This window comes from Helianthus annuus, chromosome 9, assembly GCF_002127325.2.
Source record: "Helianthus annuus cultivar XRQ/B chromosome 9, HanXRQr2.0-SUNRISE, whole genome shotgun sequence".
In the NCBI taxonomy this organism is placed as follows: domain Eukaryota; kingdom Viridiplantae; phylum Streptophyta; class Magnoliopsida; order Asterales; family Asteraceae; genus Helianthus; species Helianthus annuus.
Genome location: NC_035441.2, coordinates 140,962,764 through 140,976,652, shown reverse-complemented (window position 1 = coordinate 140,976,652; position 13,889 = coordinate 140,962,764). Strand labels below are relative to the sequence as shown.

The 13,889-nt window shown below is 34.8% G+C and overlaps 1 protein-coding gene across 1 annotated transcript; it reads left to right on the top strand.

The window, feature by feature from the left end:
- Positions 1-9,039: 9,039 nt before the first annotated feature.
- LOC110878954 (SH3 domain-containing protein C23A1.17-like) lies at positions 9,040-10,862 on the top strand. Its single transcript, XM_022127353.2, has 3 exons — positions 9,040-9,263; positions 9,656-9,866; positions 9,943-10,862. The coding sequence occupies exons 1-3, from the start codon at positions 9,180-9,182 to the stop codon at positions 10,701-10,703; spliced, it is 1,056 nt and encodes a 351-aa protein (XP_021983045.2). The 5' UTR covers positions 9,040-9,179; the 3' UTR covers positions 10,704-10,862.
- The last annotated feature ends 3,027 nt before the right edge of the window (positions 10,863-13,889 follow it).

The window sequence follows — 13,889 nt, the reverse complement described above, 5'->3', positions numbered from 1 at the left end:
AGTATTTTTATCTTTCTATTATACCCCTTTGAATAAATAAAAGAAGTGGACAAGATAAGTGGTCAATAATGTGTGTGTATATATATATATTATTTCATACATTAATATTTTTTAAAGTAAACTATAGAAACGAGCATATTAAAAAATATATTTTTCTTTATACATGTTATTAGCGCGCAAAAAGATTTCAGTAATTAGTATAAAAGAAAAAAATAAAATATAAATTTAAAAAAAGGCTAAAGGTAATTTGGTTATTTCACAAGAAATTAACAAAAAAAAATTGAATGGAGTTAGTAGACTGGATCTAAACTGTTATGAAAACCAAACTATTGGATTAAAAAATCCCAAAAAAAAATCTCTTGAACTGAAATAGATATTTTGAGCAAACCACAAGGACTAGAATAGTATTTAACTCTATTTTTATCAAAAAAAGTCCGGTTAATGGGCATGAAATACATTTAAACCAAGATAGAGTCATAGTTTAAACCCAACCAGCACCACAAAACCCCATTTATACTATAACAATTATCAGTTTGTGTGATCAGTGCTTCAACCTGATTGGTCCATGTGTCATCACTTTATAGATTCATTTTTTCAAATTTTTAAAGAATCTACGGCCTTTGTACCCGTATCTAGGGTTCAATTTTGACATGAGGATGCTCGGAGAAGTTGGAACGCTATCGAACATAATCGGTCCAATATCGTTGAAAAACCAAAGTCAGATCTAGGGTTTGACGTTGAGAAAACCGTAGATACCATAAATGTAGATGGAAGCATCAATGAAAAGTGTCCTCACATGATAAGAATCATAAGAATGCGCCTTCCATGTTGTTTTATCAGTTATGCAAAAAAAATCATAAAACTTCTTTAAAATTTAATAATCTTGTTTGAATTAATAATCATTAAGAATCTAAAGTGTGTGTAATTGCTTTGAGTTGCTTACTAACCATATAACTTTGTACAAAATTTGGTAATGAATATGAATTGTTGTTTGCCGTTCAAAAAAAAAATCTACTTATGACCATAAGGTCAAATGTCAAATCGACTAAATCATAAATTCAACTGAATGTATGGTAATACCTAATTTGAACTACATGATACTAAATAACTTTACAACATCTAACTATTAATCAGTGAATGAAAATTAAGTCTAATTTAGCAATCACCATTCGTGTGTGATAAGGTAATCATGAAACTTGACTAATATACCTTGCAGCTCGTACTGTTTGTTGGCCATAATTCATGAACTCAGTTACCATAGGAAATATATCGTGAATATCTATAAAAACAAGATACTTGTTTCTTTCTCTTGTTTGAGACAAGTCGTGAATATAGACGTATTTTTTTACAGTGAAAGAAGTTGGGAAGAAGTTGTTAATAATAGATTACCTAGAGAAATAGGTAAAAGAAATTTCCATCCAAGATTTAATAATTGATCCATTCTCAGCCGCGGTAGAGTCCATCTTGTTGCGATAGGAATGAACAAGAGCAAATATGTTTTAGCTAATGTAATAAAGATACCAATTATTGTTCCAAAGACTCTACCCCTTTTAGTAATATCAAAAAGCTCAGGAACAGGTATGTACAGAATAGAAAGATTCCAAACCCCCAAGTAAAGAACTGTTACAGATAATGAAGAAACTAGTAGATTTAAATATGAAGCAACGTAAAATAAACCAAATTTGATACCGGAATATTCGGTTTGATAACCTGCTACTAATTCTTCTTCTGCTTCTGGTAAATCAAAAGGTAATCGTTCACACTCGGCTAGGGAAGAAATTAGAAAAACTAGAAACCCTATAGGTTGACGCCACAAATTCCATCCCCAAAAACCATATTTTGAGTGCGCTTCAACTATATCAACTGTACTTGAACTGTTAGATAATCATAGTAGATGATAACATCACATATTCTCATCCCTATTGCAGAACCGTACATGAGATTTTCATCTCATACGGCTCCTCAAAGGTCATAAATAAATCTAAGGACCCGTCCATTATTCTTTTTATTGATATGTTTGTAGGATGGATAGATATAAAATTAAATAGTTTAATGACAAAATCGACTCGTTTACACTATTATCATTTAATGATCAAAAGTTGATTGTAGAAAATTATTTATGTGGAATTAACACTCGATGATTTGATACACTTTTCTAATTTTGAATTGGTCCCTTAATTAGTTTTGTTAAAATCAGATCTAATAAAAGATTGAGGGAGTGTTAATACATAATTTTTACCAAATGCAATATTTGGAATCTTTCTTATTATACAACTATTGCTAACCCGACCCCCTTCATGTGGACCGAGTCAAAATCATCATAGGAAGTGATAATAGCAGCCTTTTTAAGAGACATAAGGATGCTTGGAGAAGTTGGAAAGACGGAATGCTATCGAACATAATTGTTCCAATATTGTTGAAAAAGTGGAGTCGGTATAGGGTTTGAAGTTAAGAATCACAGGGATACGCCTTTCATGTGTTTACCAGTAACGTAGTTGGAATGCATCAATGAAAAGTGTCCACGCATGATAAGAATCATAGGGATGCACCTTTCATGTGTTTATATCACTTAAGGAAAAAAAATCACAAGAAAACTTCTTTAGAATTAACTACATTGTTTGAATTAATATTAATAATCATTACAAATTGAATGTGTACATAATTACTATGAGAATAACATTTAAAAATAAAGATAAAAATAAAATATGGTACTATGACCATAAGGTCAAATGTCATATCGACAATATCATAAACTCAAGTGAATATATCATAATACCTTGTTTAAACTACATGATGGTAGATAAACTTTGCAACATATATCTTTCTATTAATCAACGCTTAGAGGACGTGATGTGAAAATCTAATCTAATATATAGCAATCATCATTTACTTAAATCAAATTCTTTACTTAATTCAACTAGTTGTTTATCATGCGCGCGCGTAGCGGCGCGCTAAACCAAATCGTTCTATAAGAATGACAAAACATGTCAAATAACAAAAAGTAACTCAAACTAAAACGTCACGTATTTTCGGTACCGTTTCGGCACCGGTATTCACCGATTTTTACCCTCAAATACAACCCCCGCCCAAGGGGCCACGCCGAAACCCAAGCCCACCCGGGGTGGTGACTTGGGCGTTTGTACCCAACCCACGACACAACCCCCGTCCCATACCCCATATTCTAATATTTCCTAGATCTTCTTTTAAACACATAGCCGTTGGCCAACAGCTAGCCTAAACGGCTACTTGTCTTGGCCAATGAGATCCCGCAATGTCATCTTGATAGCCCCGCTCGACGCCCGGGCTGAAACCCCCACCCAAGGGGCCACGCCGAAACCCAACCCACCCGGGGTGGTGAATTGGGCATTTGTACCCAACCCACGCCACAACCCCCGCCCCATACCCCATACCCCATATTCTAATATTTCCTAAATCTTTTTTTAAACACATAGCTGTTGGCAAACGGCTAGCCCAAACGGCTACTTGTCTTGGCCAATGAGATCCAACCATGTCATTTTGATAGCCCCGCCCAACGCCCGGGCTGAAACCCCCGCCCAAGGGGCCACGCCGAAACCCAAGCTCACCCGGGGTGGTGACTTGGGCGTTTGTACTCTACCCACGACACAACCCCCGCCCCATACCACATATTCTAATATTTCCTAAATCTTTTTTTAAACACATAGTTGTTGGCAAACGGCTAGCCCAAACGGCTACTTGTCTTGGCCAATGAGATCACGCCATGTCATCTTGATAGCCCCGCCCAACGCCCGGGCTGAAACCCGCGCCTAAGGGGCCACGCCGAAACCAAGCCCACCCGGGATGGTGACTTGGGCGTTTGTACCCAACCCACGTCACAACCCCGCCCCATACCCCATTTTAATTAATTGAATATACTAATAAAAAATAAACTCAAAATTACTGTTCATTGAGTTTACTTTTTATTGAGTTTACTTTTTATTAGTATATAATACCGTCACAAGTGAACCCCCAAACGCCAAACCATCGACCTAGTTTTCGCCAACTTTAAAACCCTCTTTTTAGTAAAAAAGAAAAACCTTTATTAACTTATAAATCGATAATATTACTTAGACACATTAATTAATAAAGAATACCATATAGTATTGTTAAAATTGTAACCATTAAGAAAATGTAACGATAATTGTAAGAACAAATGCATGATTGATGCATGTCCTATGATTGCACACAACCTTAATCTGAGTGAATGCCATTTTCCATATGAGTGAATGCCATTTTCCATAATTTATAACAATATATTTTCTATTTTAGCGTTTTCAAATCTTTGTTACTAGTTACAAAGTTAATTTTAAGTAGTTTAATCTCGTATGAATTTAGCTTTAGCTAGTTTAATAATCAAAGTTTGATACTCATTTACACTATCATTTAATAATCAAAGTTTGATTATTAAATTAGTTATTTATTGTGAAAGTGAAACCGAAACTCGATTCTTAATTATACTATTTTTTTAATGACAAATTTGAATCGCAACGCTTGCTCTACTCTATTACACCATTAATTCTAAATTGCTCTCATTGTCTAGGTTCAAACCTGAGACCTCTTCTCTAAAAAGCATAAGCCTCTATTAAGTGAGCTAGCCCCACATTGACTAAGGTGCTATTTGTTTTTAAGAGGTAAAATGTCTAAAGTCTGCAGACCACATGGTGGTGGTGTACGGATGGTGGTGGATGGTGGTGGTAGACGGTGGGTGTGTGGTGGTGGTAGACGGTGGGTGTGTGGTGGTGGACGGCGGTGGTGGGTGGTGGACGTTGGTGGTGGTTGTCACACCCGCTCATAGGCAGAAGCGCAATGTGTTAACTTTATTAATTTCCATTGCATATGATGTAAGTAAACAAACTATATGAATAAAATACGTACGATGTTCATCCATTCATTAACAAGAAATTGTTCACAGGTTTTAAGTTGTACTCAAAGGTCATCACAAGTTATATTGTTTCACAAAAAGACTTGTATAAAAAATAAAGTTTAAACAAATCGAGGTTTTGCATTCCATCTTTCGCACAAGGGCGGGAGATGTGAACCAAAATCTTACAAAAGGGTGACATCGCTTCTTGACATGCTCGTTCTTGTTTCATCTGCAAGGATCCACTAGTTGTCTGAAATACATGTAAGTTTGAAAAGTCAATATAATGTTAGTTAATTCATACGTTTGAGTTCGTATCACATGAATCTTCAAAACATTTGAAAGTTATTGTATCAAAAATCAGTATGTAAAAGTGTGGTATGTAAAGCGTCTATGAAATCGTTGATCACTAATGTTTTGCAAGGACGTTAATATGTGTGCCGGCATAGGAAACACTCAACCCGTATTCGCCCTTCACCTGGATGCCGCAGAAAATAACGGGGAGAGTGGGAGTCGAACCTGGGTCACAAATAACACCAAATCTTTCCACAACCACTCCACCACTACCTCATTGGCATTTATTAAATTAGTTAATTATGTGGAATTGACACTCACTTCTTAGTTGTTCTATTACTACATGATTTGATACACTTTTTCTAAGTTTGTATTAGTCACTAAATTAATTTTGTTCAAATGGGATCTAACATATTCAGAGAGTGTTATTACATAATTTTTACCCGATGCAATATCTGAAATCTTTCTTATTAGTTAACCACATATAATGATCAATATAACCGTCGGCCTGACCACCTTCATGTGGACCGAGTTAAGACCATCATAGGAAGTGATATTAGCAGTCTTTCTAGTGACATGGGTCTTGGGTAACACAATAAGGTTTTTTCTTGGGTAGTACAACAATAACCACTTTCTCGCACTAGGGTTTGTCATACGCTAATGCCCTAAACCGAACAAGCTTATATCAAAGTGTTTGAAAGCAACAACCATGTAATCAAGATCACATGTAACAACCAACCACCCACTACCTTTCTCTTGATGTTACGTCTTCATTGATGTTTGGGAGACCTATAGAGCGTGCATCTTAGAAGAATTTTCAAAAGTGGCGTGAGTAAATTTAGATAATATTAAGGAGTGACAAGCGGATAACTTGAGAACAGTCACGAATGAATTTTGCTAGGATCCGTATTGAATTTTTACATATTGTATTAAACTTCAATATGGATTTTTATTTAAATAGAATAATGATCCTTAATTGTCTAGATTAGTTCACATAAAAATTATGATGAATCGTTTAGACTGGTTCACATGAAAATTATGATTTTATGTGAGAAACTATGTATTGGCCTTATATGGTTTAATTTATTGATATACTTTTAAAAAAAGATTGTAATATATTAAAGATATTTAAGATTAAATAAAGTATAAAATTGTTTTGCTTTGAATTTGAAAGAAAGACGACGGGTTTAAAGTTTGCTTTTGCAATTACTCTTTTTTCTTTTCATATTTAGTTTGACTATTAATTACATTTATTGCAACCACAACAACCAATACCCAAATGATAAACATAATTTGTTTAGGGTGTAAGGGGTGCTCATCTAAGAGGTGAGTCCCCTCTCTTACGCCCAACCAATCCTCGTGTGCCACGTCAACTCCCATCTTAAACTCCCCTAACACCCTAAATTGATGGCGGCACTCCCCTCTTAGGTGACTTGGTTTTTATTAAAAAAAAAAAAGAAAAGAAAAGTTTTGATTGGTCCACTCATCCTCTCTCCTCCCTCTCTCCTTCCCCTCTCTTCGGTGAAGCCCCACCGATTTCACTCCCTCTCTCTACCTCACCGATATGTTGGCGCCACCTCCCCTAATCGGTACCGGGGTCCCCGCGTGGGTTTTCGGTGGGTGCCCCGCCCACCCTTATACACATCTTAAACAATGCTATGAGTTCAATACTTAGAACATGTGTAGTGGTTAAGAAAAATAATGTCCCCATCATGGGGCATTATCCGACACATTTCATCCCAGTCAGCATGGGGCGTTATTGCAAAAGTGGCGTAGTGAGAATAATGCCCAAATAATGCCCCTTCCAATCATTAAAAAAAAACAAACTTATTTAAAAAGCTTTTTGGTCAGACCATGTCAGCCCACTTGGACCAAATACTCCTTCCCATTGGTCAGCCCACTTGGACCACTTGTATCTTTGAGCGTTTTATATAAAACGCCGGACTCCTTTTTTTTCAAAAAAAAAAAAACAAAATAACGCCCTATGTAATGGGTGGGGAGGCGTTTTTGGGCGTTATTTTTGAAATTTAAAAAAAAAAAAAACGCCCCACTACACATGGTCTTAGAAATTGAAAGTATGAAACATCATCCTAAATAACACATTTTGCATTAATCTCCATATAACACTACCATATAAGACTTTCGCAAAACTCTTATGTCAATCTTTTTTTTTTAACGACAAATTTTCTTTTAATTCATTTCGTCTATGGGACTGGAACACAAGACCTCCTCCTCATGTTTCATTTAATTACAAAAATATCACCAGTTAATTTTCCAAAATCCGAAAAAACAAACACTGCAGACTTGGTTTTCTGTTTTCGATTTTCAAGTTTAAGCGTAATTTAAGTTGTAAGTGAAATTATTGATTGAAAAGTTTTTTTCTTCTCTTAATTGTTTAAATCGTAAGAGACAACTTATTTCATAAATTAACTCATAACTTAACAGGCATTATTGTAATTTCCATATACCAAAAGGTAACATTTTAACTTTATACAACTCATTATACAATAATGTTTTTTCTCTTATACCAAAAAGTAACATTTTAACTTTATACAACTCATTATACAATAATGTTTTTCTTTTAATATTTTCTGGCGATATTAATTGCAATTAATTCGATATCTTTCTCTGCACTATAAATACCTTGTCACCTTGTACTCGAACGACTCACTAAACCCTCTCACAGGAGCAACCGTCTCACCGTCATCAAACCACCGGAGCTATGTCGATGCCACCGTCTCAACCGCAGCCGGAGAATGCTGGTAAACTCATATATTTTTTCTCTTATCCTGTTATGATTCCTACTTCTAATTCGCTTTAATTATTAACTCCATACATGTTATAATTCCGTCATTCTTATACTATTAAATTAATGTAACTTAAAACACAATGCAACAGTGTGATATATGCATGTGAATTGTTAACTTTTTTTAGCTACCTGCTGCTGTTTCATTGTGTTGATTTTTTTGTTTGTGTGTTTAATTTTTATTTTTAATTTGTGATTTCTTTTAGCCCTAATTAAATAGAATGTGCGTGTATTAATTATGCTACAGGAGTATCGATATTTTTGTGTGTGTGTGTATGTTATAAAAGTGAATGGAATTACAATTTATTGGGAAGTTTAAGGCTATATTTTGGCTTTGATGTAAGTTTTCATTTGACCTTTCGAGTTGATTTACCGGTCGCTACATGATGAACTTATCTTGAAACTGATACATTTGTTGGGTTGTAATCGAGCTGAGTCAGGCTGGGCTCGAGCTTGAACTTAAACGATCCGGCTCGGCTCCGCTTATTTATTTTCGAGCTGAAAAGTCGAACTCGAGGTCGGCTTGTAAAAACTTCGAATGAGCTCGAGCCCAATTGAGCCGGCTCATTAATTTTTTTCCCAAATATATTAATAGCATAAAAAACAAAAATGAAAAAATTAACACACATTTCTAAAATATATATATACACAAACATACATACGGGCCATGAGTCGAGCCATCGAGTTGAGCTGGCTTGGCTCGAAAACAAATTGAGCTTTTTTCGAGCAAGCTTTTTGAACACCCCTATACACTTGTGGCACTGCCTGCCATGGGGTACGGTATTATAAAAGAAGTAGGGTTGAGGGGCTTTGAAAAATGAATATATGTTTCTTATTGTGGCTACTGCTTCCATATTGATTTATCTGATGTAATTTGTGGTCTAGGTGGTGAAAATCACAGTTAAGGTAAGTTGGTCATGCTTGTTGATGCTTCTATATTTGCAACGTGTTGTTAATATCTCTGTTCATGCTTGTGGATACTTTGTATTTACACGAGACGTGATGTCGTGCTTATTATAATTTTTTTTAGGTTCAAAGGGATACAGGTGTCTTCTCCATCAACATGTCCAAAAGTTGCGGAAACCACCCCCTGTATATCAAACACAAAATGAAGGATCCGACCATAATCCAAGGTTCAGATCCACTGTTTCCGTAGATGGTGTGAGCTACACGTCGTCAAGCACATTTCAACTTCGTAAGATGGCTGAGTTGGATGTTTCCAGAATTGCATATACTGCCATAATGCAGAAGGAAAAAACTGAAGCATTGCAGTTTATACAACAGGTTTGATGTTTACAAGTTATATCATTTCTTTTATAGAATAAGTTTTGTTATTTAATGTAATAACCCGTCGTAAATAGGTATACGATTTTATACCCTATGGAAATGAGTAATAGTGTAAATTTAATGATCGAATATGAAATTAGATGTGATACTACTATGAGTATGCATACGCTCAAGGTAATACGAAATGGTGTCTAGTTTTTATTGAAGACTAAAATTCATTAGTCGTATGTGGTAATGTGATTACATTACAAGTTTTGTTAAACAAATCCTGATGGCTATGTTTAAGAGGTAATTTACATGCATAAGTTATCGTACTTTAACCACTTAGCATCAACCACCTTGAGGTGCCTATGTTTAAAGTTCAATAATTTGTCGGTCTGTACCTCCAGGATAAAACCTATTGCAAGTCTATTATGGTTGAATTTGCATCTAAGAAGAATATAAGAATACCTGTTTACCAGACAAAACATCTAAACGCATCGGTTCCTGTTTTCCATTCTACGCTGCTTTTCAACGGTGGTACTTATCAGGGAGATATTGCCAAAAGCAAGAAAGAAGCCGAACAATTGGTGGCGCGCTCTGTTATTATTAATATTTTAGGTATTTTGCAAAACTCGAGACCGTATTTTCTCTGAGGTGACCTGCTTTTATCTGATGTCATTTATGTTAATTTCAGCTTTGGAGTCTGATACTGACATGACGGACATAGTGAATAGCAAGCTCCGGCGTAATAAGGAAATCGAACGTATTCAGATTAGCTCGCATGTTTTAAAAGCACAAGCGGGCTACAGAACTAGCACCATGGCTCCAGCCTCAGCCACAGCTACAGGTGTACCTCAACCAATTATTCCACAACAGTTGGTTGAGCCAGTTACTCCAGCTGCTCCTGTTGTAGTTCAACCGTCTACTAAACGAGTAAAAACTGAGTCGGTTGATCTAGACGTTCCTCTTGAAACTCGACGACCAACTCCACGAGTATCAACTAAGTCGAACTTAGTTCAAGGAACCATGGCTCCACCAACAATTCCACATTCAGTTGCACCTCAACCGATTGTTCCACAACTGTCAGTGGGACGAGCCGCTCCAGCTATTCCTGTTGCAATTCAACGTCCTACTCAACTAGTATCAACTAGTCCAATCCATGCGTTTGTTCGTGTTCCTGTTGTAAGTCAACAGCCTATCAAGGCAGCTGTTGCTGAACCTCGGGTTTTGCCACCAGTCCCATATGTGGTAGTCAACAACTCATGCACTCCTGTCGTATCAACGACAATGGTTGAAATTCCAGCAACCACCAATGTGAGTCCTCTACCACAGCCAGAAGCATCACCTGCTCAATCACTGGAGTACATAACACTTGTGAATCAAGCTTCTGACAAGAAACGAAGGCGGACACAATTGAAAAATGCCCGAAAGAAGATGCGTGCTAATGCTCAGTAAGTGTTATCAAGCTTCTTAGCATGGTGGTGGCGTGGGTTTGAGCCTCTGAATCGTTTATTATTGTTATAGTGTTTTAAGCTATGTAGAAGTTTGTTGTACTGTTGGTTGTGTTTTCGACCTTATAATTGGTGTTTTTGTAGGTGATCATGAATCATGATAATGTATGTTGTATTATGTTTTTGTGTTTCTTTTGTTGGAAGATTTGGCAAATTAATAAGATTTAAAATCGCGATTTCTTGACTGTTTTAGTGCCCGCAAAAGAAACATCATAGCATCGCAAATCGGTGTTGAATGATGGATGTGGTAAGGGCCGATGACCCATTGATAGATGGATGTTATTGTTGGACATTCTCAAAAACAAGAGGAGCTATGGATTATGTTAAGTGATCCAACCCATTAGTTTTTGTTTGAACATTTAAGAAAGATTCTAATGTGCTAGTCTAAGTATGTTTTGTTATAAAATGTATCATTACATATTTAGCAATTTAGTTTGAATGCAACTTATATAATTTTAGATTATAGTAAAGTAGTTGTATCGTGTGGGGTAAAATTGTTATTCTCTTGTCTTTCTTCTTTTGTTTGTTTTTTTTTTCTTTTGGGTTTTTACAGCATATGATGGCCCGTTCTATATAATCATAGAAACCACCGTTCAAAAAAAATATATATATACTTTAAAGAATGTCTATAATAAAATGAGGGAAAATAGAAATGAGGGATTATCAGAACTCACTTGAGAATATTAAGAATGGAATTAGAAACAATAAATTGTGAATCATACATGGATAGTCAAGTAATTTAAGTAGGTTTTAACTTTTGAGAGTAAATTATATCAGGCACTTCCACGTAAAATCATGTCATTCATAATATTTGGCAAGTGTTTTTAACTAGTGTTTAGTTCGTGCGCGTTGCGGCACGTTAAACCCCAATACGTGGTAAACCAAATTGTTCAAAACTTGACTAAACAATAAAAGCAGTTGTTTTGGGTTCATCTTGAAACCATCGCAAACCGTGCATTATTAAGAGCCATTAATAACATTATGAACTTTAAGAAAATTTTCGCAGAAAAAATAAGAATAAATACAATAAACCAACTATAAATAAATAGTACCAATTGCAATATTGATGTCCTACTTAATAAATAACAACGACAAACTGTTAAAAGATCAAAATTGTATATAATCTATCCAGGAAAATAAGAATAATCACAGTAAGCCAAATATAAATAAATAGTACCTGATGTCCTAGTTAATATATAACAACGACAAACTATTTAATATACAACATTGGCAAACTGTTATGGTAGGCTTTCAGTCGGCCATGGTTCATTTCAGTACAACACCAGTATGATACAGGTACTCGGTATAGCAATAAAGTGGACATAGACACGTGCTTTACGTCAAACAAAAACGATACAAACGAATACCTATACCGATTGTGTTCGGCCGATATTGCTCAGTTCGCCAATAAAAAAGAAAAACCGCTAAAAAATAAAAATTGTCTAAATGAGAAAACAAATAAATAAATAATTAAATAAACATTTAAAAGGAAAACTTGAGACACATGTCATGTTTGGGGAAAGGTTTAAATACCCGTCTCCATTCCTCTAGTACTCGCTACTTAGCTGAGTACACAACTTTTCTAAATAGGAGAACCGTAATTACTATGTTTTTATTGTAGTGTTCCTAACAACCTTCAAGGATTGTTATATTATAGAACATTATTTTTTTTCTTTTATGTATAATTATGATTATGGTTACTTTTTTTAATTATGTTTATAAAAACAAACAATAAACCTTAAAGCCCTATAACTAAAACATGTAATCATGGGTGTCCATAGTCTAATCTAGCTTGTTTTGACAAAAAATATTAGAACAAACCAGTAAGTAAGCTTTCTGAAAAAAAACTAATCGAACAGCTCACACCGATTTTAAAAACTGTAAATTCTTATAAACTACAGTACTATTTAACAACATATATAGAATATACCCTTTTTATTTAGTCCATAAGCAAATGACATTTTTAACAATTTAGTAGCAAATGATACTTCATTTTCATCAACTTTGTATCATATATGAAAACATTTTGACCCATCCAACATATACAGATATGTATGAACCGGCATTGCATACCGATCAAATCATAGTCACAAGCGACGTCATGTATAAATGGGTGATATAGTTTCTAATGTCACGTCGTTGAAAAATGCGCTATTAAGTTATGTTGTATACTATATAGAAAGAAAGATATAACCCCTATATTTCATACTCAACTTCATCAAAGATTGTTGCCATATTACTAAATATGTCGTGCTGATCTAGAATTTGTTGTCACTGTTCCCGATCATGAATACACATGTTTGCGAAGTCAAATAGATATATATTATATTATTGTCTTATGTGTTACATGAACAACTTTAAAAAGATAATATTGAATAGAATAGTAGTTTGGGTTTATGGTAATTATTTTTATGATATCTAGAATATATGATTTAATCAAGTTCTTTTAGCAACTATCTATACATATACATATATAGACGTATCATTGTAATGGTTTGAACACACCTTTACATTTGCATGAAGGATCCATATTGTGCCACGTGCATTTCATGCCATACATCCATACATGTTATCTATAGACATGCATATATTTACGGACTTACAAAAATGGGCATATGTCACAAGAAAAAAAAAGGAAAGGAAAGATCCTTGTCAAGCCGATTTATTTTAAAGAACAAAGATTAGGAAAGCAAACAATTTAGCAATCGTCACTTTCAATTAAGAATCATAATCTTGATTACGTTATTATTCAGCACTTTATGCCCGAATCCAATGCTTACCATTGAAATTATATTCCAAAAGGGGCACACAATTCATTAGTAGATAAATACAGATAGTAATAGAATTTTTTTTAACAAAAATATCAATTTAAATATAGAGATGTGAATACCGTATAAAAGTTTGTGTTTTGTGATAAATAAGACGGTCATGTAACCGGAAAAGCCTCTCTTTTCCTCTCTACCACTATCTATGGCAGACACATTATGAGTCAATATTTATATTTTTGTATAATTCTATACTTCAAATCAATGTTTTAAAATTCGATTTTTTAATCATACCGGATTAGGCATAAAAATGGTTTAACCGGGTTGTGCCGGGCGGTTCAACCGGGTTGACTAGTTAATTGTAT